The sequence below is a fragment of the Anopheles stephensi genome, chromosome 3 (assembly GCF_013141755.1).
Source record: "Anopheles stephensi strain Indian chromosome 3, UCI_ANSTEP_V1.0, whole genome shotgun sequence".
In the NCBI taxonomy this organism is placed as follows: domain Eukaryota; kingdom Metazoa; phylum Arthropoda; class Insecta; order Diptera; family Culicidae; genus Anopheles; species Anopheles stephensi.
Window position 1 is genome coordinate 478,969 of NC_050203.1, and position 26,025 is coordinate 504,993.

The 26,025-nt window shown below is 49.1% G+C and overlaps 3 protein-coding genes across 24 annotated transcripts in view; 1 reads left to right on the plus strand and 2 right to left on the minus strand.

Moving 5' to 3' along the window:
• Positions 1-10,815, plus strand: part of LOC118508899 (mucin-5AC) — a 75,653-nt gene extending 64,838 nt beyond the window's left edge. For 16 of the 19 annotated variants that reach the window (XM_036048748.1, XM_036048747.1, XM_036048746.1 and 13 more), the window contains one exon: positions 52-2,715. In XM_036048748.1, coding sequence (XP_035904641.1) covers positions 52-169 — 118 coding nt within the window. In that variant the 3' untranslated portion in view covers positions 170-2,715. Of the gene's footprint in view, positions 1-51; positions 3,136-10,681 lie in introns of those variants that run through there. The other 3 variants (XM_036048739.1, XM_036048740.1, XM_036048738.1) reach the window with 3 other exon arrangements.
• Positions 3,189-6,337, minus strand: LOC118508904 (vacuolar protein sorting-associated protein 35). Its single transcript, XM_036048763.1, is given in 8 exon segments — positions 3,189-3,575; positions 3,641-3,824; positions 3,906-4,120; positions 4,202-4,871; positions 4,946-5,541; positions 5,543-5,773; positions 5,775-6,146; positions 6,263-6,337. Coding segments are annotated over 8 exon segments (2,493 nt in total). The 5' UTR covers positions 6,323-6,337; the 3' UTR covers positions 3,189-3,410.
• Positions 6,857-25,846, minus strand: LOC118508906 (uncharacterized peptidase C1-like protein F26E4.3). 4 transcript variants are annotated; one of them, XM_036048765.1, is made up of 8 exons: positions 25,351-25,846; positions 9,561-9,734; positions 9,300-9,477; positions 8,927-9,219; positions 8,679-8,862; positions 8,405-8,604; positions 8,174-8,331; positions 6,857-8,103 (listed from the first exon to the last, which is right to left on the minus strand). In XM_036048765.1, the coding sequence occupies exons 2-8, from the start codon at positions 9,715-9,717 to the stop codon at positions 7,879-7,881; spliced, it is 1,395 nt and encodes a 464-aa protein (XP_035904658.1). In that variant the 5' UTR covers positions 9,718-9,734; positions 25,351-25,846; the 3' UTR covers positions 6,857-7,878. The 4 variants fall into 4 exon arrangements, with proteins under 4 accessions (XP_035904658.1, XP_035904659.1, XP_035904660.1 ...); XM_036048766.1 differs by lacking the exon at positions 25,351-25,846 and adding an exon at positions 25,139-25,194; XM_036048767.1 differs by lacking the exon at positions 25,351-25,846 and adding an exon at positions 12,188-12,443.
• Between the last annotated feature and the right edge of the window lie 179 nt (positions 25,847-26,025).

Here is a 26,025-nt window from a genome sequence, read left to right on the forward strand (position 1 = left end):
CGGGATGGTAATGGTTGGCTCTTCTTCTTTTCTATTTTCCCGCGATTTTAGTCCTAGAAAGTACAGGGGATCGCGAACATCCGCTAGCCTTAAGGTGAAAGGGTTGCTCGGCCGGGTGTGGGCTCGTGATTCGAAATCCAAGAGCTGTGAAAATTTGCACGTACTGTAAATTTCCTTCATCAACTCTCACTTTCGTCTCGCAAAACGGGCATGTGACGCGGCAGAGCAACACTATCGAACTCTAGGTCGGACACAAGGCCACTGATACAAGGTCCCTCGTCCAAGCGTTCCTCCTATAAGTTCGATTGGCTTGCTCTTGCTGGTGGGATGCAAACGAGTACGACGCAGCACTGAATGATGTCCCCAACGGGACCTTATCCGCAGATTCTAAGAGCAAGCGTATTTAGTAAGCCGTATAATCCGCTGTCAATGAGATACCCATATTGTGACCAGCACCAAGCGTTTATTGTTTCTCTGTATAGCCCTGTTTTCCGCGGTAGATTTATCCACACTCTGTGTATGCAGATTTATCAACATTCAAGCGGTATTTTAGAGTTCGTTAGAGACACATGCTCGTCCTAAAGTTCCTAATGTGTGTTACTCCTCCCACTAGGATCCTCCAAACAGCGTTTGTGTGCTACTGTACATCGGAAAAGGAGGCGGATTAAAAGCTCACAGCAAGTTAGCCTTTTCCTAACTTATTTCTTTCCCTATTAGTTACCGCTTATATTCCCAACATTTGTGACACGCCTTCCCAATGCCATCTGTTGGTAAACCCGCGCTACTAAAAGAGAGAAATATCGAGGAACGATAATAGTATCTGACCGGCAAACAATACTGAGCAATAATGGAAGATCGCATTCGCAAAAGAAGGACCCTTTGCTATCAACGAAATGAAGTGTAACACCCGATCACGTTCTGGTAGAGTGTGGTAAAAGTGCCTTTTCTTAGTTGCCCCGTTAACCTTATGATTGATTCATACAATCGTCGTTTTGGCCCCGATTGCGTTCACTCTTAAGCGCGAAACCTGGCGATGAGGTTCAGTTGAGAAATTCCTTCCCAAATCGTGGGTGTACACAGCAGAGAGTGTGTTGTTAGCGGGGGATCATCATACAAGATAGATATTTACTGGGATTATACAACGAGTGCGAGCTAATTCTAGTCTTCAAACCGTGTTGTACCGCGTTGAACCTAGGTCGAGACAGTGTTTCAAGTGGCTCCAAGCATTACCAATCTATATAAACCTGTCTATTCCCTTGCACAGGCAGCCGTTCGATCAGTGAACGTTACTTAAGAAATTTGAAAGGTTTTATTAGCGAGCAATAGCGCTAGGATTTCGCATTTGTCCGAGTTAATAATCAACACATTGCGTTAGAGCAAGAGAGATACAAATATATTTGAATATTGTAGATGAAACCAAACATTAAACACAACGCGCGTACAAAGAGCGCAAAATTGACCAAACCAGAATCATAATACACCACAAACGTGAGGGAGAGAGAGAGAGAAAGGGAGGTTAAACCACGTGTGTAGGGAAAGTAATAACATTTTGACAAATACAGCGTTAGAAAGAAAATTGATACTTCTTAGGAGGCCATGTTTTACCGTGTGTCGCGAACATTTTGAAGGATTTCGTAAACAACACCATATTCGAGTTCAGCTTCCTTGCAAGAAAGGATAGTTGGTAGTAAACTAGCGTGTAGTGTGAGAAGCGGATCCGGAGGAGCGTTTTGAAGCAATTCCATGCACTCAGTACCATTTCCTAGCCCAATCCTGCCTTGTTTTTTGTAGCGAGAGGTACAGAGAGCGTATTGCGGTGAGAAGAAGAAGGATAAGTAGAAGTTTTTTACAGTGGACCGAGTCAAAGCGAGCTCGCGGAAGTAGTAAAGCCTGTTCCCACGTAACATTATAGTATACACGCGTTAGAGAGCGATGCAACAGTATTTCAACCTAATATTAATCGAACGCATTATCGAACCTACGATGGATTAGCGCATTGCGCAGTAGATTGATTTTCGATAGAATTTTTACACCGTACCAAAAATGTAACGATCAAAAACGGACGACTCAGAAGAAGCAGACGGGGCAGCATATGTGTGTAGGTAAGCGTATGGCGAACGGCGATACAATAATACGGCGCCCAGCTCTCGCGTCAATCTTAACATTATTGAGACAGTATCAAAAGCAATCGAATAATATAACCCTTGTCCCCCGTGCCGGCACTTGGCTCAACCCAGGTCGGTGGACCGTTCTTTTTGGCGTGTTTAGATGTACGCACAATCAGTGTAATGCACCACCCCACACACTATCAACAATCATCATCATTCCGTTTATGTGTCGTTGTATTATGAGACCCTTGGATTTGGCTCATTCGTGGCGTGCTAAGGTTACGTTAGAACAATTTAGACTGCTTGGTTGCCTTTGAAAATCATCTTTTGATTTCTGTTTACTGTCCAACGCCACGAAAGAGGAAGATAAATAGCGAATAAACATTTGCGTGAGTGTGAGTTTTAGGATAGCCTAATGTTCCACACGCTGTACCAGAAGAGCGTGTGTGTGCAATAATTAGGAGTCTAAAGGGTACCCCATTTCGGTGTCGAATTCGAGTGCGTGTTGTGGTGGTGTTAGAGCAATATTCAACCATGTTGTTTCATTAGCAGAACTGTTTATAGAGGGTGTTCTTGTTCAACAGTGACTGGGTTTATCTCTTATGTACGTCGTTTACGTGGCGGACAGCAATAGGGCGGACGCGTGAGGAGCAGCGCAATCAAATACTACTTCTACTACTACAACTACTACTACTGCTACTACTGCGCATCATTGTTATCTGAATGTGATTTGTGGACTACATGTGGACAAACCAGGACCGTGCACAGAGAGATCTGGAATGAATTACACACATATATACATACATATTCTCGTGTTGTCGTCGTCCCTTCTGTTATCGAGCAAGGAAGGAAGAGGGACAGACGAAGGAGAAGCAATAGGCACACACACACACACAACAATGCATATTGTTCGATGCGACGAATCGTGTTGGGTCCAAACGGCAAAACAAAAACATATGAACCTTTTCTTAATACAACGCATCATGATTCTTGCTGTTTCTAAAATAAACTTTAAGGTGTAAAACTATCTTGACTGCGTGATCTTCGGCCAATAGGTCACGATTGCACGCCAAAGAAAAGTTGTTGAGAATCGGATTTTCTTTTATTGCTATGTAGTTTGATTATTATTAACAACATTTCGGGCGGTGGCGGTAAGTTCCTCTTCAACCACACACTTTCCTCGCTAACCTTGTCTAAATATGTTTGATATAGGTGTATATGAAAGTTTTAACATCATGATAATTGTGTGTTCCATCACTAACACACCAACACACACAATCTAGCAGCGTGCAGCAGCGTTTCTTAGTTCAGCGCAATACCGGCAAACGATGCCTCCAGCCCGCCAGCATCGGTCGACTCCATTCGACTGCGAATGTGGGCCAACGTGTTTTGATAATGCATCTCGATCTGTTTCGTCTCTTCCGTGGGTTCCAAATTGGGGAGCTCTTCGTTGATTTTCGCGATCAGCTGGGTAGAATCAAAGGGTTATTATCCATTTGTCGGGTGTGTGTGTGTGTGTGTGTCGTACTTACCTGATTGAGCATCAATACGGTGATTTGCGTATTTCCCCGGGTGAAGTAGAAAATGTAATGATTTAGAAGCTCTACGTACAGCTGCAGCTGTACACCTACGTCCAGGCATTGCGATGCTATTTTGGCCGCTTTTTTCAAACATTCGAGCGTACGCTTCTCGTCACGCAGCTCTTGCCCGTTTTGTCTGCAAAAGAAAAGAGGCACACAACAAGGGAAGATTATCGAGTGTCCTGCTGTGGGGAGAGCGATTTTTCCCCCAGCTTACTTTCCACTCCAGAAGAGACTGGCACAGGTAACCACCGCCCGGCATTGGTCCGGTTTTTTAAGCAGCTTCGAGGCGGCCAACGCACAGCTGGTGCGCAAGGGTTCGGCGTTTTCCTCCGAGAAGCAGGTCATCTGTTCGACGGTTGAAATGATGAGCGTGATGGCAGCGAACTGTGACTTGGAGTCGGAAATTTCATCTTCGTAGAGTGAAAATGCCTGCAAACAATGAAATGGTCACAAAGGTCATGGTTGGTCTGGGTGTCCAAAGCAACCACAAGTGCGGCGGACCCGAGTTACCTGTGTCATAAAATCGTACGCCACCGCTTCGTGGTTGGTGTAGGCGATCTGCCCGATGCATAGTGCACCCTGAAGGTACATGCGCAACGCCAGCTCGGGCAGCTCCGACTTGGCCAGCACGGCAATGGTGCTGTGGCAGAACTGTAGAATCTTCTGGCACTTTTTGTCCCACATTTCGTCCTCCGCTGCAATGGACTTGTATTTGTAGGCGAGCTGGTACGCCTGGAACACGAGCGGTGGTAGCACGTACCGGATGCGCTGCTGTCCTCCCATGCCGAAATGCTTGCGGGCCGCGATCAGTATTTTGTACTGCGTGTCGGGATCGTCCGAGCGAAGCAAATGCACGAACCTGCCCACAATGCCCTGATCCTCGGCAAAGTCCTCCATGTTGACACGGGCGTCCGCCGGTTGATCGTCCTGATCGCGAATGAGCGGCGAGATGATCGTAAGCACGCTGTCCACCTGTTCGGCCGTGGGGACAAGCGTCTCGTTCTCGAGAATGTTCATCACGATGTACAGGGCCAGTGCTTTCCGCGACGTGTAGTCGAACTTTTCCAGCAATGGCGTGAAGTATTTTAACTGCAGAATCGTCAGAATGTTGTTGTAGAAATCGATGCATAACCGGAGCAATCGTGACAGTTCCTGGTTGACCGACAGGGAATGTGAAATGCTGAAAGACAGGTTTGATATTAGCATTGGTCACCACCATGGTCATGGTCTTCCGGTGCCTGGACTGCTACTCACTTGGATAGCTTCAAACGGTCCAAGATTTGAGCCGTTGTTTCGAGCACTTTATCCACGTAGTCTACCCGGTCGGGATACACCTTCTGGGCCAGACTGACAAGGGCCACCTGCAGCGAGACCGTGTCCTCCATCGGCATGTCTGTCCGAAGCTGTACGATGTTGGCTATCTGCGTGCTGAAAACCTCGAACAACTGCACCTCGGCAGGAATGGCGGAAATGACTTCCGTAGTTCCCGCGGACGTTTGTGTGACCTTGCCGTTGCGCTGGTTGTACAGCGCCAGCCGGTCGATGAGCGAAATGATAATATTCTTCACATTCACGCCCGGTTGCAGCTGGGCGCAAGATTTCAAGAACGGGTCCAACGTTTGCAGATGGAACTCGTCCGGAAACACCTGAATAATGCACTCCATGAGGTACTCCTGTGCGATCGCATCACGGCAGCTGACCACCTGCTCGAGGATGCCGGGCAGGATGAGCCGTTGATAGATATCGAGCGTAGCCGATTCGAGCTGCGACAGTCGGACCAGATTGGTTCCCACCAAAATCTTCAGCTCTTCGCGCTCCTTCTCGCGCCGTGCCTTTTCACTCGAATGTCCCTTGGTGCTGAATGCGCACCCACAGTTTGTTCATTTCGGCAAAGTTGGTTAGTACGAAATCGATTGCATCGATCACGGTGCCTTCGTTTTCATCGCCCGACGCACCCACCGTCATCGTGTCCGGGAGAATGTTGCGCGTACACTGCAGCAGATAGTTTCGCAGAAACAAACCCCGCAGCGGATGCTGTACACCGCGGCACATTTCCACCAAGTCCTTCAGGATGCTGCGCTTTCAGCGCGCTGTTCGTTTTAATGTACACCAATCCGACCGTTATAAGCAGATACAGCCGTGGCACGATGTTGCCCGCGTACTGCACGTGCTCGTACAGATCCGGCACCTTGCGACCCTTTTGAAATTCGTCCAGCAGGTAGTGCTCGAAGTGGCGCAGCTCATCCGTGATGGCCATGTACAGCTCATAGTAGCTTTTAGGGGACAGCAGCGATGTTCGCAGCTCTCCGAGCATCGTGGAAGCGCAGCGCATCGCCTCCATTAACCGGTCCTTGTCCAGAAAGCGTTTCATCTGAAAGGACTGTGACCGGACCACCGTCATCGCTTCGTTCAGCAGCTTGTCCTGCTCGTCGACGGAGTTTATCGGCGTTTGAGGCTGTGTGTGGCGTAGATAGAGTGATCCGATTAGTGCATGGCTAACTGACGCGGTTAAGCATGGCGAATGGGGGGGCGAAAGTGATAAAATGAGTCACAGGTTCGTAGTGGGATAACCTGTGCAGAGCGTCGATACAGCGCCGAGTTATCCAAATTGGCCGAATTCCACAGGTACATGGTGGCAGGGCAGATTGTTTACTTCTGGCTGGCCGTGTGAGACCGGTGCAGGACGACGTCGTGTTATTGCCGCACGTCGAAAAGGTGCACTTGCAAGGGGGCGGGATAATGGCCGGAAAAGTGATTATTACTCTGATTTGCACTTACCATTATTTATTATCTATCCTCTCTTGATTATCTTTGACTGCTTCTTACGCGATCGAGGTTCTTCTTTTCCTGCGCTTCCCTTGCTGTCAAAGTGGTTCTGTCAAACATCGGAGAAAAAAAAAGCTTGCACTTCGGCTTTTGTTTCGTGGTCGTTGACGAACACGTTGGATTCATACATGATTTAACGAAACTACACAACGAACGTGCTCCGCACCCGGTTTCGTTAAATAATGATATTTGAAAAATAATCAGTCGAACCGTTGGAGGAGAGTTGAAATTCAACAATACGATACGATCTTTAAGCAAAAAATAATTATTTTGCCAGGAAATGTCGCTTGTAAATGTTGATGATGATGGAATATCCTAACAAAACAACGCTGCAATATGTAGCTTTTCCAAATTTATTGTATAAACAGCATCTTTACATGTATTTTTCGTATACACAGTTTCGACACCATTGAAATTGGGAAAACTTAACCAATGTACACACAAATCCCTTACACATGAAAACAATGCAGCAATGGTCCAAAACGGTGCGTGTTAGATTCTTGGGTGAAAATCTGCTTGATTCATAAAACATGGTCAACACACGACTACGACGAACGTCGACGACGTCCGAATACGGAGAACACTCTTCAACAGGACTAGTGCGCTTCGTTTCGATAGAAATATTTGTTCGAAAGGAAACAACTGTACAGCAGTATCATACATTCACACGTGTACCTAACGCTATTTCTTGTTTTAAGGCAAACCAATCGTGGACTTAAAGAATAAAACAATGTTACGCTCACTATCTCCTAACATTTACAACTTGTTCAGAAACGGGGAGAAACAACAGTAATGCACGTGGCGGTGCGTGCGATGCTGAGAACTTGGAAGATTTCTTCAAACGGTACACCAATTTTGCACGCTATGAACACCATCGAAAGCAGTTTTGGTTAAGGTTACAGACAGTGCTTCAGAGCGCAATGGCAGCATTTTGTTTTTTTTTTTTTGTGTCGATTTCGTGGGACAGCTCCCTTATACACACTCCCGTTTTTGATTTCCCTCATAGAAGCGCTTTGGCTTTTTTGTTTTGTTTAAATTAAACGAACTAATTTTGTCGAAGCTTTGATAAAAGTAAAGTGTCGGTGTCTCGCTCGATGACCGGCTGTCTCTAGGCGCTAATTGTAATTTCGATTTCTTGTTTTATATGGCTTTCGTGACCGGGTATGGCGACTCTCGCATGCCCCTTCCGCCTTTAATACTGTGCATATCTTCACAGCTAGAATATGGAAAATGAAGAAGTTTGTGCTAAGCGTTCGTGCATCGAGAGCAGGACAAAATACGAATAAACGATCACGATAGAAGTTGTGCTGACGGCAGTTACCGGTGCATTGCATCCAGCTGACGAATGGGGTCACGCCATTTTAGCCACGTCCGTATGGCGGGTACCGGCGACTGGGATGCGGAACGTAGCCCGTTCCGACGTAGAACTCCTGCAGGTCGCCCACATTGCGTATAGCCTGGACGTGCTCGTGTACGTACGGATTGGAGGCCAGGACGTAGCTCTCAATTTCACACTCGTTCGATCCGCGCAGAATGCGGAAGCGTCCATTCTCGCCCCACCATTGGCCCCAGGAGTTGATCGCAATCTAGCAAAATAGAGCAAACGAATGAAATCTCTTCGTAAAACCGCACAGCGGAGTCAGTTTAGATCGTTACCCAATATTTCACGACTTCATAGCCAACGCGCTCCTCGCCCCAACCGATCAGACGCACTGAATGATAAGCGGAACGTTCGTCGGCGGGAGTGGCGGCGGCCGAGTGTCGGTAGATTCCACTTCGGTACGAGAAGAAATCGCGATACACTCGCATGATGGCTGCAAAACGGGAAAGGAAACAACTAGAGCATTCAGAATCTTCCGACGTTCAGGATCCCCGCCAAACCCTTACCCTGCACTGTTCCACGATCCTTGATCTCGGTCATGATATCGGTTTCGTTGTTAAGACTTAGCGCCGGTCCCATTCGGTACATGTCGGTTCGATTCACCTTAGCCGGCAGTTCGCAGTTGGCCGTGATCAATGTATCGCCCGGCTGGATTTTGCACACATTTTGAGCCGCAATGTAAGGGTAGCATTCTTCGTCGACAACACTGCAAGCCCAGCAGGAAGAGTTGAAATTGTGATAAAGTTGATCACACATCTCCCGGCTGCAGCCCATACGTACCCTATCTTACGCAAGTAGTACCAAGCGGCGTCCAAGTAGCCCCCGTTACATCCATGCTGACGGCGCACACAGGCAAGCATCTGCTGTGGAGCAAGCTGAATCATTTCGCGTCCCTTCGACAGGATCGCGAAACGGTCGGAAGCCATCGTTGCTGTGGAGAATGCCCAGGACGAACCACACCATCCTGTGAAGTAGAGCAGTAGCATTAAAGCATAACGTACGAGATCATCATGCCTGTGAACACTTACCTTGATCACGAGCCTCAGCGATGAGTCCAGTCCAGTGCTCACTTGCATCAAAGTGCCTTGGCAGCGAACCTCCCTTGTTAGTGATCCGCTTCATACCCTTGACGGGAACCTTCGGATAGAACGTGCCAAGACGAAGCTTCTTGGCTTGGTCATACTTTCGTCCCCACCATTCGGTATAGTTAGTTGCCTTCCATCCGACGGACCGTTCCAGATGTTGCAACTGACGCAGCAGATCGTCATCTACCAGGCAAACATCCTCCGTACAGGTGACTGATCCGTCGTAGTTACATTTACTGCAATGGGGGAAAAAGCAACATCAGCCCCATTCAAACGTCAGTGTCGGCTGCCGGACACTTTTACGAACTCCTCTCACCAAGTATTGCAGTTGTCCACCACGACGTCATGGTACGGTGTGAAGTAGTGGTTCTTGTGTACGCACGATGTGGCATTTTCCGGTTCCGGCGTGATACCTTCGCACACTTCCTCGTAATCGGGGCAACAATCGCCATGCTCACCTCGTTGACAGAACTCATCGCAGTAGCACAGCGTTGCTATGGGACGTATGAAAACAAACGTAGTTCAGATCAAAGCCTTCCGGAAGGCAGGCAGGGTTCGTTGACAAAGCCAAACTTACTGGATATTGGTTGTGAACAGCCATCCTGGCGATCGCGGCAGCAGGGATCGTACCTACGCGCCGCACAGTACGGTCCGGGGAACTCTTGACGGAAACGGCTCGCTGCTTGGACGCCCACAAAGGCTGCCAGCGCTAAGAAGAGCAGCAAATACTTCATCCCTGTCGTGTTTTCAACTGCAATAGAAGAAAAGAGGTATACCGATTATAGTTTCCTTTCAGCAGGAGGTAGTTGATCCGTTTTTTTCCTGACATATCAAATGGGAAGCCATTTTTCTGTCCCAAGCATATATTCCCTTCGATGAACTTTGGTAGAGCGACTTTCCTCCACATTAATTAAACGACCGCACCGATACTCCTGCTATATATTACTAGCTAGTTAGCAACACTCTGTAAAACACATGATCGCGCACGTTTTAGAGCACATCGTTCCAATACGCAGGGCGCGGGTAAACCTAACTAATTAAAGCGCACGGGAAGGGAAGGCTATGCACTGGAATAAGAACGAAGAAACATAAACAGAACCCCGGGAGTTTGGCATCATGTTACGTTTCGCCTGCCAGCCCAGCGGTGTGTGGCTCTCTTTGTGGGCAACGGTTGTTGGAAGAGCAACTGAAACAACCGAAACATTTTTGGGGATTTTCCCAAACGCCTCTTCAAACATTAGCAAAAACGCAACTGTTTTCGATGAGCAAACGGCTGAAACTAAGCGACACTGAGGACGCACACGCACACCTCTTGTAGCTTTGCACAAGCACCCCGAATGTGAACGATTTTTAGTAGAGTGGCTCAATTGTCCTTTCCTCTGCTGCTGTACTCGAGGGCAAAATGTTGACATTGTTTCTGCTGAGAAGAAATTTCGCTCGAGTGCAAAGATGGTGGTTTGAAGTTCGTTCGAGGCACTTTGAAACCTGTCAGTTCGCGTCCGTGAATGTGTCGATTCCAGTTTAAAAGGAATGCCTCGAAGCACTCGAAGGTACTAAAAGTATGTCAATTAGCTGTCTCCAACCAATGGAGCGAGCGTCCGTGTTCCGAACACGCATCCCAAAGTCTCCGAGTGTCGATGATCCCCAGCCGTACCAGATCGCTGTACTAACCCACTTGTGTCGCCATTTGCCTTCTAGCCGCAACCATCTTGCTTTGCAGTTTGGCAGCGATTCGCGCGAGTTCTCGTCAGCTCGTCTCATATCCGGCAACTAGCTACAACGCATCGCATTCAGCGCGGCCACCAAGTCCAAACACACAGGTAAGTGTGCGAGAGAAAACAAATGAAACGGAATGCCAGCAACGATAGGGAGGGAACAACAAATGGCAGTGGCTCAATTTAACACCGGGGTGAGTTCATAAATGTGGATAAAAATAAACATCATCTCATGTTTGCATGCGGCGCGAAACGGTTCGGTGATGCCCGAAGAAGTGGGCCTCCGATTGGGTGAGCTGTTGGTGATTAGAGACACGGTGGCTTCTGCTGCGAGAAGCGGCACTCTGCCTGCTGCCTGTTTCCTCGGGGGCTGATTATATCGAAAGCACTACACATCCACGCTACGCTCTCCATACGGCAGGATGACCACTTCCAAACTGGGTGCCGTCGAGTAGGTACTGGCATTGACATTGACAGACAACTCACATACACACCACACACCGCCCGGTTTGCACCGATCGTAATCGGCATACCCGGTGCGAGCCGTTTGGTCAAACTTTGCTCGCACTCAGCAAAACGCACTGCCTGGCACGACTCGCTAGCGAGAACCGGGGGGTTGACGGAGCAAGGGGTTGGCAAATGTGTCATTGTCCCAAAACGACGCAGTTTGGGCGGAATGGTGTGGTGTAGTACGTGTGTGTGAGTGCGTTTTGCAAATCCCCCAAAAATCCAACACCAAAACTTGTTTGCTTCCGTCGAGATCAGCGACCGCACATTCCACTCTCGACCCGGCTCTGTTCTGTTTGGTCTGCAAACGGTAGGTGCAGGTGACACGGTGCGCTAATCTGCATTTGCATCCACAGCCACCGACGAATCGCGATCGAACTGCACATCCGCCCAACAAACACGAACGAGGTGTGAAATCTGACAAATGGCTGCTAAACGATGCATCCACAATCAACCTTTTTTGTGATTCTTGTGTCTTGTAGATTAGCCTATCGGTATTGGGCCGTTTGTTTCCTCAAATCTGCACATTATATTTAGGAGATCAATTTTTGCTGAAATGTCGCGATCAACTAGACTCTAGCAGCGGGTGGAAATTTGTCAAACTCAGTTAATCATGCTCGCTCGACGGCTCGCTAACGATCGTCTCGTGTATCATGCACAGCCTTTGTCGTGAAATATGTCGACCAAGACCCAATGCACCGGTTCTGCAACACATCTGCTAAGCGCCTCCCCGATACAACACCACGGCACACCACGCAACACATTTATTGCATAACTTCTACACGATCACACACAATGCCCCTGCTGCACGTGCGCGCAGTAGTCACAGGGGGTAGAATGGTTCCCCGCTATTATACACACGGATGCACAGCCAGATTTCGGAAACATAAGCCGATGGTATTCTCTCTTACAAAATCAGTCCGAATGCAGCAGCACCTAGCGCAGACTGCAGCGTTCTCAAACCCGCCCCAGCGACACTCACCAGACAGGACACAGGCACGAGAGAAGGAACGCGACTGGGGCTGTGAGCCAAGAACGGTCGTACGGAGTCTTCGCCGTTCGCGTCCAAACTGACACCAGCGGTGATGAAGACGTTCTCGACCACGGCTCTGACCGACACGCACACGCACCACACACGCTCCCGTTGTCGCCGGTGGTGATGTCGCTAATGATGCAATCTTATCACACTCTTCTATCACAGTGGGCGAGCGCTCTTCTGTGTCACGCTCGGTTTTATCTAGCTAGGTCACACTTCCAAACTATCTTGCCAGTTGAGACGAGTCGCGTGTGACATTGGACAAAAATCGGCTTTAATCTGCTCATTAGTGTCCAAGGGAAATCCCTTGACCGATGATTATCCTAATGAGTCCTTTCTTTAACTCTCACGAATGAAGCTGCGGGCGGCAAGTTTATGGGTGTGTAAATCAAAGCACTCATGACGCATCAGTTCCGGTAAACGAATTGTTGCCTCTCGGCTTATTCATTAGAAATGCGAGACGCAGATCAATGATTCACAGCATCGCTCAAGAGGTGCATCTGACCGTTAGTGGTGACCTCGTTCGAAGCTGTTGGCGATTAACGACGCCACTGCACTTGAGGGGGAACTATTTCTGCACGATGTATTCATCGCTGGTACTTTTCAAGAATTGCGCTCTCAACGTAACCATTCCCACGGGCAATGGCCATGAAGCGCGAAACTACCGGGGTAACATGATCCCGCCGCGAAGGGTTCACACTAATAAATTTAGGTACTAAGATCCCGATAAAACCGATCGCGCGTTACCCCCCAAAGAGATCGCGATCACGCTTCCTTTCGCCACCTTTCACATTAATCCGCAAGGATAATGGCCTATGAAATATCAAGGACCCGCTCGATCGATGTTGACATTATTAACGGCCCATAAGTTTCGATTTCCGATCGGGGGATAGTCAATCGAATTTCCCCATGATATGTTGGCGGGTAATTGAGCTGCAAGACAAATGACTCTCCACTAGCCACTCGATCGTTTTATTTGAAAGATAGTGAGACGGTAAACAGCAGTCCGCGTTATTTGTGATCGGTGTAAGTTTGTTTTGTTTGAACGTAGACTACTTCCTTGTTTATTTATCGCTCGATAACAACACCGTCGCAAGCAAGTGTCGCGTGCCCAGAGTCTGAGTGCATAATATTTGCCTGGAAAGAGCATCCATCCGTCGTCATGGCTGTAGCAGGGTCTAAAATGGCATTTTGAGCGATTAGAGTTGACGAGTTTGCGGTGAGTGTGAGTCGTAAAACGATTCACATTCCACAGAGGCCCCTTGCGTTAAGCGTTGAGGACGGACAGGAAAAGCTGCCCGCAATCAAAACGAGTGGCGGCTGCATCATGGTAATCGTGCGGTGCTTCTCACCGCCCCGGAAACCAAGTTTGTGGGAGTACTGGAGTACTCGTATCAATTACACACTGTCATCCTGCTGAGAAGTGGTCGTCGCTCTGCCTCCGGCGCATGCCAGCGAAGCGTGGAACTGATGACAGGGGTGCTACTTGCCTGCCTGTCGTTGCGAATTGATTAATTTGGGCTTAACTTGTAGCGTTTGCTTGTTGCGCTGTCCGCTACCCGCTGCGCGTCACGCATGATCCGGTTGTGCTGAAGAATCTATACGCAAGACGGATTATTTTTCACTCCAAGTTTGGATTTAATTGCGACACACATTCCGCACAGGGCCACCGATCACGGCTAAGTGGTGCCGGGATGAGTGTGCGCAGATTACGCCAGCAATTGTTACCAATGCCGCGGTGCTTTCACCACGATAAGAATCGTCCCACACCGAACGACAAGCACCTGACGATTGCGATCGGCCTTCACGTGAGGTCGTTCTGGTGCTCTGTTGTCGTGTGTCGTGTTTCGTTTCGCTTAACAACATTGTCAACATTCATTCCTACGCATTCCCCACAATGTTTCGCCAAAATGCCCACGTGCTGCGCATTGTGTGTGTGTGTGTGTGTGTGTGAGGTTTTTTGCAAGAAGACCCCGACCTTCGCTACTAATTGCTCGCAATCGAGCTCGATCTTGATAAAGGGCGCGGAAGAAACGGAACCAACCAGCCGGCAGGAGGAGCAGGAGGAGGAGGACCAACAATCAGCTGTGTGTGATGATCAGGTCGCCGCTATCTTCAGACCCCGTGCGTGTGTTTGCTTGCTTACTTGGGGACTCGGTCACAGTTGGGCTTGCCCCGGCTGACACTCACTTCACAATCAGCTGATGCGAACGATTTGTATTCCTGTTCACGAGTCAGAGCACAGCCATGTGGCAAATAAACCACTCGAGCATTAGAGTGTGTACGACCCGGAGGGAGAGGATGATGTCGATGGCCAGCGGAGAAGTGAACCGGGCCTAGGGAATTTGAACTATTTTAATTGAAGGCAGATACAAATGGGTAGTTTGCTTGACGGTTTGCCACCACCACAAGGTGTGTGTGTATGTGTGATCACCTTGCTTTGCCCAAAGGTCTGATCTTTTGCGCCCTTCTGGCAACGGACAGGGTTGGATCGCGGGACCATGATGAACGCGATGCCAAAGGTTTTGCGGAGCGCTGCTGTACAAGGGTTGAACGGTTTCGCGTTTTTTTCCCAAAAGCACAGCAAAACACGACTTAGTAGAAAGTGAAAAGGGTAGGGAAATGATTATTTTTAAGTCATACTCTCGGGGCAGGAGTATAGGATGTTACCAGCAATACCCAGTTTCTCGCCCACAGCTGATTAGCAAGCGCAATGTTCTTTTTTCTCCCCCGAGAGGTTCAGGTGCTCGATCGTTTGCTACTACGCCCCCAGAGGGTGCACTTAATTCATTTCGTTTGCGTTTAATGGCACAAACGAAACATTCATTCCGCGTAATGCGTAGTGTCGGTAGATATGGGATGATTGTGTACGGATATTTTAGGACGATTAGTCATTCGCCGTCTGCCTGCCACTGCTCCGTGGCAGCTCCGTGCACCATGTGATATGCCTCATCATTGAGGTTTGTGCCCCGTGGCAAGGTATGTACATTTTTCGTTGCTTTCCGAGTCGCATTGTCGATCAAATGGCGTTGTGAAGCTGCTGGTCGTGGTGAAAAAATGCCAAAAGAATCTTGAATTCTGCACCGACGTCAACGGAACAGAATTAAGCGATGAGTAGTCGGCTGCCAGAACTGCGCTTCCTCCGCTTGGTCTTGATGCGCACTTTTTATTCTCGTGGCGAATGCGCTGCTAGCTGCTAGCGATCTCTTAATGAAAGTAACAGTTGGCAAAAATGTGTGTGTGTGTGTGTGTGTGGGGGGGGTGAAGGAGAAGCTGCGGCGTTGCGCTGTCGGTGTTGCGGATAGGTAAATTGCTGATTCCAATGTTTACCTTCGAAAATATTTGCTCTTTGCTCGAGGTAAACAAACAGCATGACTCCGTCTACCGTGGCTGCCTGCCTCTTACTGCCGTCAATAGGGCGCGTACTAGTTGACCAGCATAATGATGTAAACGAGACACACACCCCCTGCGCCGGCGATGATGATTGCACGGCAAGCATGATGGTTGAAGAAAGTGAGTGACGGTGAGATGTGTATCGTTTTAAAATAGGCGAGTGTAGCTAGCCACCACCTTCCCGTGGGTTGCTGCTAATCGGATTGTCGCTTGCAAATCTCTCGTGCATCGATTTGCTCCGGCTAGAGGAGCGAACGTCACCCAGCTTAACCCTTCGATGGTTGGTAGAATCGGTGGCTTTAGTGGCACGTTTCCAAAAGTGCTTCAAGCGAAAGCTCAAAGCGCATTTGGTTGAAGAAAATTAATGATGTTAATATTTTTTTAGGTTACAATAAAGAATGATCGAGGTGTAACGGCGACCGCCGGGGTTCACCTAGAGGTTAATAGAGGTTTATGCGGAAGGTGATCGGGCCGCTACCACCACCCTCGATCGGTAGAGGATTGATGGAAAATATGGCCGATTGTTTGATGCGATCATGTCAGTTCAGCCTACTGGCGCCGCCATGATCGCCAGTATAATGATCGTTCGTCAACCGCAGGAAGCACCGGAGAGAAAGTCCGAAAAGGACACTCGGCAGCAGCTCCCACGGAACCGCTTGGGATGGCGGGGGTGGTTTGCACGCTCGGTGCCTTACACAACCCGCATGCAGTGAAAGTGCAGTCGTCGTCGTCGGAAGCATGCAAATGCTGCTGCTCCTCCCGCGTATAGATTTGCTGGCTGCTTGGCCCGAGGGAACGCACAACAGCCCCATCCCATGCGCGCTCTTGACATGCACATACCGAGGTTTCTAGCGTGTTGTGGTGACGACGGTGCGTCACGATTCTACCGTACCTGGACACGGGTAATGGATAGGTGTACACGGACAGAGTAGTGATAGAGAGCCAACATGCAGATACCGCACCGAACCGGAAGGCATTCCGTAGGGCAGCGGCCGACCGACCAACCGACCGACCGACCGGCCGACCGGGGCTTCAGCGAGGCGCACATAAATCTTCTCTGCGCACAATATATTTTATCCGAACCGAACAGTGGTGTGGTGTGGTGCATTGGTCATGGTATTTCGCGGAGATGATTTAGTTCCACGATTCGGCCGCCACTCTTGAAAGCCACTCTCACTGTACCCGTGTACGCAATCAGCTGTGCGCCACAGATTGGGCAAACAATTACGATTGTTGTGATAAGCTCACAGAAACACACCCCACACGCTCATAGTACACTTCCCGGAGGATGGGTCCTAAGCGGAAAATTTGATCGATGCCGCTACGAACGGAATGCGAGATGGTCATTAAAAAACTTTCGTCGTGCCGCCCACCAATCAGCATCGTCGTGATCATCCGTTGGCAGGGAAAAACTAAGGCCGATTTTCCCTGGTCAATACTTGCTACCGCGAAATAGGTAGAACACGGGAAAGGATCACGACGACGTACATCGATGATGATTGGGTTGGGTTGGCGCTGCTGCGCACCTGCATTTCTTTTCGCTCTTCACACATCCACTCATCAATATCCGTCAAAACATTCGTTCCGACCAGTCAAACCATGATTCGCCAACTGAACCCTTGGTAGAGAGGTCCTAGTCGCCGCATCACCCGGTGTACAATCAATTTTCCATCCCGCTAAAACTAGCGAAACTGGACTGGGCGTTAAGTGATTTATGTGTTTTCGATTGAATCGATAACCATTCGTCGTTTGCTCTAATTTCTTTACCCATTCACGATCGCGATCGTGGTGTGGAAGGTTGTACCACACACACACACAGTCCCCCCTTAAAATTTGAATGTCCCGAATTTCCGACCCCGCGTTCTTTGATTGAAAAGACCCCAGGAGTGGTTTGAGGTTGGATAACGATAGCGCCAAAGTATAAATAGCCCACGTGTTTCGAATCTTTTGTGCCGACATATTAGCACGTTCCGGCACGATTGGAAAAGGTACAAAATATTTTCTCCCCCGAGTAAGATGAATTATCGTAATAAATCTCGACATTCCATTGCAGAAAAGTCCCTATAACTCATGGTGGCAGATTAAAGGCAGGCGAAGCAGTGTGTTTCGTTCGAGCTGTTGTGTGCAAAAGGGACTTGCATATTGTAGCGGGTTGACTGAAACAATTGAGTAAACAACGCTTATCCCACAAAGTAAACACATTGCATTACGATTGTATGCACGTCTCGGCGAAATCCCTTTGCGTTTTGCTGACTCAGCTAAGCGTCCCGTATTATCGCGCGAAAAGAAAAAAAAAACAGCGCGATCGCGTTCTCGAGAGTTCACCGAGCAGCAGCAAACCTTGATCAGGAAGTCGTAAATATAACGCCCATGGGTCGGTTCCACTGCCCAGCAGCTTGGCACCTCTCGAGGGAGGCATTAGAAAGTTGTTGTTGGTGCAAGACCAAGACCAAGATGTCTGCCGGTCTAGTTAGACAAAAAAAAAGTCACACTTCCAAAGAAAACAAAGAATGCACCCCAAGGCAACACACACGGGCACGCGCTGTTCCATGCCCCACGGATTTGGCATGATTTTGCCTGTGATGTAGAATTCGGATTCAAAGAACACTAAATTCCGTTCGTTTCAACCCACACTGCTCGGGCACATGTTTTTACAGCGTGCAGCACACACATTTGTTCGGTGCGTTATGTTTTTTATTACTCGCAAAACAAACATACTGCTACGAGCCTGGGAGTACTTAGACGCAGCAGTAATGGGATGTTGTGGGTCGTCCAGTGTGAGCTCCATTGCGATCGAGCGGCTTACACCCAGCTCTTCCCAGACGCCGAAGCCGACGACGTGACCACAATCGATTGCAATAAAGCGAAATTAGCGCATTCAGTTAACTGCTTTCCGAGGCGACCTCTTCGTTCGCTACTAACTTTGATTGAAGTACCGTACCGTGAATGAGGTCGTAAAATTTGATAAAAGTGAATGTGTGCTCCCACAACCAACCAACCAGTAGACGATCGAGCGGGTGCGATCTTAGCGAGGCGTAAACCGCAAATAAAACCAACACTTAGTGATCTTCAGCGGTTTCTCGGTAGCAACACCTGATCGCTAGAAGCGATACTGATTTGGAACGCGTAATGTGATTAATAGTTCCATAAACACACTCTCCGCCTGTAGCGCAATTCACTAGCGCAGACAGTAGTCGGAAGGAATGTAGCAGAACGATGATGGTATAAGTAAAGGTTTGATTGATGCAGATCATCATCGATAGCCACACATTGTGGCCAAACCTGCCAAATTGTTCTGGTGCGTATTCTCCACTCTTGCCCTAGCCGTTCGGCACTGGAGCAGTCTCAGCATAGACACGGCGACTTTTATGCTCAAGTTGTCCGATTCGCGTTCCGCTTCAAAGCTTCCCGGGCGGGGGCAATAGGCAAACAATCAATTATCATGTCACACTTGTGGCGCGAACCCGAGCCCGGGCCAGTGACGCCAGCCGACTGGCTGGAGTCGGGCATTCTAATATGTGCCGATCTTAACCCGGCCCCGGCGCGCAGTGACCATATTTGTACCTATTAACACGCTTATTGACACATAATCAAGAACGCGCCAAAGGCCGCACGTTTTAGAACGTTTGAAAAATGGTCGGTTGTTGTTCGCTCGTTGTGTTTTTTTGCCTCTGCCTCTGTCCATTCAAGTTTGCAGATCAAGGAGCATCCGCAGTTGGGGAGAGAAAATGAAAGCACCCGTGTCCGGAGTCGGGCGGAGGAGACCATTTCCTCGTGGCCCTTTGACACACGGGGACTCACTGCGGGATTGTTTGCTTTTAATTAGGGTGGCATTCTGCGATCGTGCTCTATGCCTCTGCTGGTGGCGCCCGATGATGCCCTTTACGACGCTGCGTCGCATCATGGTTTCTAGGTTGATCAGTGGCAGCGCACTGAATGCTGGCTGCTGGTGACGACTAGCAACTGCGTCATCCGGCATTAATCATACCCAGCGCAGGACACTTCCAGGGCTAGCTGGATTGGCTCGCTGTCTCGAGCGCACTTGAGCTAAGCGCACAATCGGTGGGTTGGGTAGCGGATTGCATGTAAATCATTGAATGACCGAATGGCTTTGCTATTCGCCCACCCCCAAACCGATTGTCTCTGTGACTGCATTACCTGGCACGAGCATGATGCTTTACCGCATGATGATCGCGTACGCCATAAATCAATTAGGCCATTGAACCACCACCATCGCAACGATCAGCTGCAGGCTGGCTGTTCACAGTAGGCAAATTAGATAGTATCATTTTGTTTTTGCCTGATTTCACGTTACTTCGGTGTGTCTGTGTGTTATGTCCAGCATTGTTGTCCTCAAGACAACCAATTTGTCACCATTTAGACTGATGTTCGCCATCGACGGCAGCGGATTCAGCAAACCGGCGCGCGGATTCAATGTTAGCCAGCGAAAGATTGATCGAACCGTACGTGCCTAATGACCTTCTGGTTGGGCTGAAAAAGGGCCGCCGTAAATCATCGGAACCGGAATCGAAGGCGACGGGTGTCCCGTCCGCGCATATCAGCCGCTTTCCATCGATGCTATCATCTCCGCATCTTCGCGATGCGTGTGGTTGGTGAGCTGCTGCTACCTAAATTGCCTATTCAATCAGCACCCGATAGATGATGATGATAGATGACGCTAACGCATTCATTGATTCCGTTCCACCTAGCCGGAGACGCCAAGCAGTCAGTCGCCGTTTGTGCACTCAAGCTGGCTGTGAGTTGAAAATAGCCATCGGCAGAAGACAAAAAGAACAACACAGTTCTTAAGCTTAATCTGCTCGTCGGGAGTGCGCGCCACCGGTGACGGATACATCGTCAAGAAAATAGTCCATCCGATGTAAACATTCAAGAACAGGAGAACGTGTGAGATGGAGATGCAAATAACACGCAAAAACAAAAACCAGAAGCGACGGATAACGATGCAGCTGTGTTACTAATCACTCGGAAAAGGGGTGTCATATAAGGCTTCCGCTCATCGCGCCCTCATCACCGCCGCTGTCTTCGTCGTCGTCGTCGGGTACCAGCCGATCCCATACCGATTGCATGACATCATAATTTTCAAACCCCGCTGCAACCTAATAAACCACTTTCCAGCTTGTGTTGTACGACGAGCAATAAAACCGAGGCTTCGCAGTGGCGTCGAACCACGGAATTAATAATTCATCGCGGAAGGTGGCCACCAAATCCGCGAAGAAGCGGGGAGAGTATCGAAGAATTGGACCGCACGCAAATAAAATAAATGCTGGCTTATCATAAACATTTATCTCGATCTTGAGTCACAAACACAAGTTCCCTGGGACACGGTCCTGGTTGGTCGAGTGGTTGGTGCTGTCAGTTTCGGTGGTCGGAATTGGTATTCTCTCAGGCTCTTCTTCCCAAACGGTCAACCGCTGCGCTAAGCGTGTTAGAGCAATGTTTGGAGAAATACGCTAATTCCCATGCATTCTTGGTGCAAAGCTGGGGCCGCAACGGCCCACCATTTTATAATTCACGCCACAGCTGGTGGCTGTACTTTGTTTGGGTCGCAACACTTTCGTCGCACAAGGTTAACCAAGGCGACGGGGTACAGTTCTACCGCAGTTGTTAGAAGGTTAAGGACAACGCACAAAACCCTGCGACACATTTAACGAAGCACACGGCGGTGACGATGATCGATCCTCAAACGAAGCACAGGGGGCGTTCTCTCGGACGCTCGGACAATCGAATTCACCAGCAATTGACATCAATCAAAACAATCCAAAATTCTTCGCTGTAGGTAATTCGTGATGCCGATAGTGACCTAATTTTGCGGGCACGGTACTCTCTGCGTGTTCACGCACGAACGTCGATATCATGGTGGTGTCATCCCCTGCCTGCGTAGAATGACCGTGAGTAGCGATCCCCGTGCTCCACCTTTGCGCGGTAGTTCAGTGACATTCTACGTATGGGCCACACGCGGGTGTTTCATAAACGAACGGCCATTTTTCATGCCTCACTCACGCTGCTGGTAAAACTAATAGCCATTAAAATTAACTTGTTGTACTTCCACCTCCCTTGCCCTTGCCTTCAGTAAACATACGCTCCCTGCGATGCTGTGTCGCCGGTGGCTCGCGTCGCTACTGCTCCGACGTCTCCTCGTCCACGGCCGAGAACAACAGGGAAGGCTGCGTCACACACGCCCGCGGTATTCGTTCGTGAGGAAGGCTTAATGTGAAATACTTGTACGAGAATTTTTGCCGATTAGAATATGACCTTTTTTCCAAGCGGACTTATCTTGTCCGCCGATGGACCGGTGGTAGGTTATTTGGGATGTGGGATGTCCCCGTATCTCTCCAACCTCCTGCGAACCCACCATAATAATGCTTAAGCTGCTCATAACCGGAGGACTGGACATGTTTCTGTGATCGATCATTCGATCGTCGGTCGATCCGTTGCGATGACTTTGTGACGCTAATGATACAATCGCTCAAAACGGACACAGGGTAAACGGTGGCAAAATGGTACTTATCAAGCTACGCTAAGGAGGATTTGATGCAATTTAGAGCCACCAAAGTCCAGTGCTCAGCCGTGCATTAGCTAAGTGGCTAGAGAAGGATTCTTTTTGTATCTCAACTTGCCCACGTTGAGCTACTGCTGCACGTTAAAAACAATGACGTCTCGTAAAAAGCTCCTCGCAATGGGGGGAGACATGGCACGGACGGTTAGTTGCAACCGTTTGCCCCGCAGTGGAGAGATAATTGCAAATTTGTATCTGAGGCGCTTCGCTTATCTTGTTGCCACATTTTGCTGATCATGTCATGCATATAAAAATAACCTGTTAACTCAATTGATCTTTTCGGCTTGTTCATTTTGCTTCTGGGCACGGTTTAATTGGACGTGCTCAACAACATCGGCGGCGGCCGGGCTGATACAAATCAGCATCAGCAGCAGCAGCAGCAGCAGCAGCAGTAGTAGCGGGTATTATTGCTGTATCAGTGAAGCGAACGGCCAATCAATCGATCGACTGGCCAACACGCCAATATGGCGGAATGTTTGCTAAAAGGAACCTCCCGCACCGAAGGAGGAAGCGTATGTAAATCAGAACGGTGAAGCAGTACCTTACACAACTAAGTCATTACTTCGGCCTACACTTGGCCGAACTGAACCGATCATCCATGAGTCAGGGAGAGTCCTTAGAAGCGCCAGAGTAAAATTCAAATTATTCACCCGAATGTAACGTTCGCTCGAGAGCAGTGTTGTGTGTTTGATTCTTTGTAAATAACTGAGACGGCGCAGAAATTCCTGACCCGATTGTTTAGCATTCAAAAGGTTTTTCTGTTGATCCATTTGCTAAGAAAACATTCCCTGTCCCTGGGCGGCGAGGGATGAGGCAAGTTCTTGCAGCCAAGCTCTCCTCCACTAGATTGCTCCAGCGTTGAGTGGCTCGGGAGTGACTCACTGGGTGGTGGGGGGTTGTTCTCGCCCGTCCGCGTGATAAGATCACGTACGTTTACTCTCATCATCGGCACTTTGTGGATTGGAAGAAATTTCGAAGAACTCTGCACCAACCCATCAATGAGTAACGCTCCACTGTGTAACACCGCACTCGGCGAATCGGTCGAGAGCTTACCGGGGCTGTGCTGAGTCCTGTGCGAGGAAGACAACATTTGGCCAGCCGTTCCTTCACATGACTTCAGCACAATCGGAATGCAAACGCACACACCCTCGCACATGCGGAACTGTGAGTGGTGGCGTCATGCACCTTTCAAAATAAGAGCGCCAAGCGTCGTCGTTACTCCACAATCGGTTCGATTGTCATTGATTATGGTACACACAAATTGACCTACCGCAAGCTTCTCCCGTTCCTCCTCGTCGATGTGGGCCAGCTCTACACAGCACAGGGAAATATATATATATTTGACCAATCGATAACCCGTCCACTTCAAACGCGCAAAGTTCCACGAAACAATCGTTCGCGATAAGTCACCTGTGATTGGGGATGGGCACAGAACGGTATCTACCAATGTCTAAGCCAATTTAGCAAAGCAGACTGAGACTCGAGCCTTCACACGGCGCAGCCTGCTTGGGTGGATTACGCCAAAAAAGACCTACCGGGAAGCGTAATATGCTACAGCGATTAAAGCTAAATTGATTTGACACCGTCACCAGTGATCAAACCGAACCGCGCCGGTGTCTAATAGTGGGAAATTTAATTTAAATTCTTATTGCGAAATACCGAACTGCAGCGGAATATTTATTCAAAGGTCAACATAAGTTGCAAACAAATTGATACATTAGCATAACACTGTGTTGGCTCTATGGTTGCCATACAGTTGGGGTGGAGGAAGAGGGGGGATACTTTGGAATTCTCTCCCGTGGTATAGATAGTGTGAGATTTGGTTTAACTGAACTGTGAATGATCCGTTGGCAAGGTTACACTTCGACAACTGCTAGATCGCGTATCACAATCGAACGCGTACTACGATAACGCAAACCACCAATGCTCAAGGAACCATTCGCGCTCCATGACCCCGGATGGAGTGCTCCAAGTGTAATCGAACATTCCGGCGTTCCGGCACTACCATCCAACCCGGGCCTAGGCTACCGTTTATCTTAAACTTCGAACGATTCAAACAACAGCACAATCGAAAAACAATCCATGGACATGGAGAACCCCCGAAAAGAAGGGAAAAAAACTACTATCCCATCTTTCCTCACTTGTTGCGTGTTTTAGATTATTTACAAGCCGCAGCTAACACACACTAGCCCAGTAGCAGACATGTTTGAATTGCACATTCCAAAGCCTCGTTCGCACCGTTCTCGCGCGCACGCACGCACCCCGCGTGTTTGCTCTAGTTCCGAGTGTTTTAGCGGTGGTGAACACTTTCGTGCAAATGGGAGAAGAGCAGCAGCAAGGCTCTGGATGCTATATTCTCCCGACGAGTGGCTTCTTATCTTATCGTAAATTTGGTCACGGTGCGCATCACACTAACTCTTCTTCCAAAAATGAGAATTAAAGGTACATCGCGAGACAACGGCAACGCAACCTCCCCAATGTCATCTGCCTGCCAGCCAGTGAGTGTGGTATCGTGGTATCGTGGGTTGAGCAACGGAGTTCTAGCAACTGCAGCTTGATTCAATTTTTCGGCCGTTGCCTACATGTGTCACATTCATCGATCGAATGGGGAGCGAAGGCGAAGGAACGCGTACGAAACAAATCATGGCACAAATCCTTGGCCACGTGGGCGAATTTCGACAGCTTGCCAAGGAAGCACAAGTGGGGAGACCCCGAGCCACGACTAGAATTGAACGCAACCAGGAACAACCAGACACCAGACACGAAGCTCGGAATCGATTGTGGCAAACTTCATTCGATTGGCACCCACGCATGTCACAACGCGTTTTAGCATTTAGCGCACACCACACCGTACACCACGATCCACTTCCGATTGCATATAAGATTAAGTCGTGGATAAAAGCACCGACAGGGAAAGCAAATGATACCTGGGCCAAAACCACGGCTCTATCTGCCGCACCAAAATCTACAAGCACTCGAACTCGAACTGTCTCAACCAAGCAATAACGTTGGATCCCTCAACCCCGATGCCACCGAAAACAGGAACGTACGTTAGACACCACCGAGTCCAATTTCCGCTAACGAAAGGAAAATGTGTGTATGCTGCCAAAAGGGAAGGAAAACACTTGGGGCTACTCACTCGAAATGTGGCGTTGTGTTGTTGTGGAGGATGGCGCGCAAATGACGGCACAGCTCGAGTCGAGTATCGGCGGGACACGGCACGGCACGGAACGGCACACACAACAGTACACGGACAGTAGCAGCAGCAACAAAACGGCAAACTAAGCGTTTATTTCTTTTTGTTCTTTGCCGTTACACAAAACTAAAACCGCACAAACGGTGGTTAAGCCGATGACAGCCACGACTGAGGACGATGGACTAGGAAACTGATCGCGCTTCTAAACACCGAAACTTCAGCCAACTCACAAACACCCCAGTCGCGAGGCAGCAGCAGTAGCAGTACGGCTTCCTTGCGAGAGATGCGTCCACCTTAGTTAGCTTCACTTCCGTCCGGATTCGGGATGTGCTAGGATGTGTCTGGTTTCGAGTCGCTCCGAGATGAACGCGCGTACTGGCTCTTGCGGTGCGCTGCCAGCTGTTGATATTGCCTTGCTGCTTGTACAACGACCACGAAGACGATGACGACAGCGTCGACGACGACGACGACGACGACCACGACGACGATCGGAGCTTTTACTCTTTTCCACCCTCGCCACATTCGTTCTTGCAGACAGAGACGCGCAAGTCAGTCGCGCTTTCGCGCATATGCGGTTTTCGCACAAGCGCGCACCATGCTGCCTAAGTGTTGCAGGAG

What these genes read in the sequence shown, in the direction of transcription:
- LOC118508906 (XM_036048764.1), bottom strand. An exon ending in GTGGACAACTGCAATACTTG is followed by an intron (nt 9,220 to 9,299) that starts GTGAGAGGAGTT and finishes CCCCCATTGCAG; the next exon opens with TAAATGTAACTACGACGGAT. An exon ending in GGATCGTGGAACAGTGCAGG is followed by an intron (nt 8,332 to 8,404) that starts GTAAGGGTTTGG and finishes CCCGTTTTGCAG; the next exon opens with CCATCATGCGAGTGTATCGC.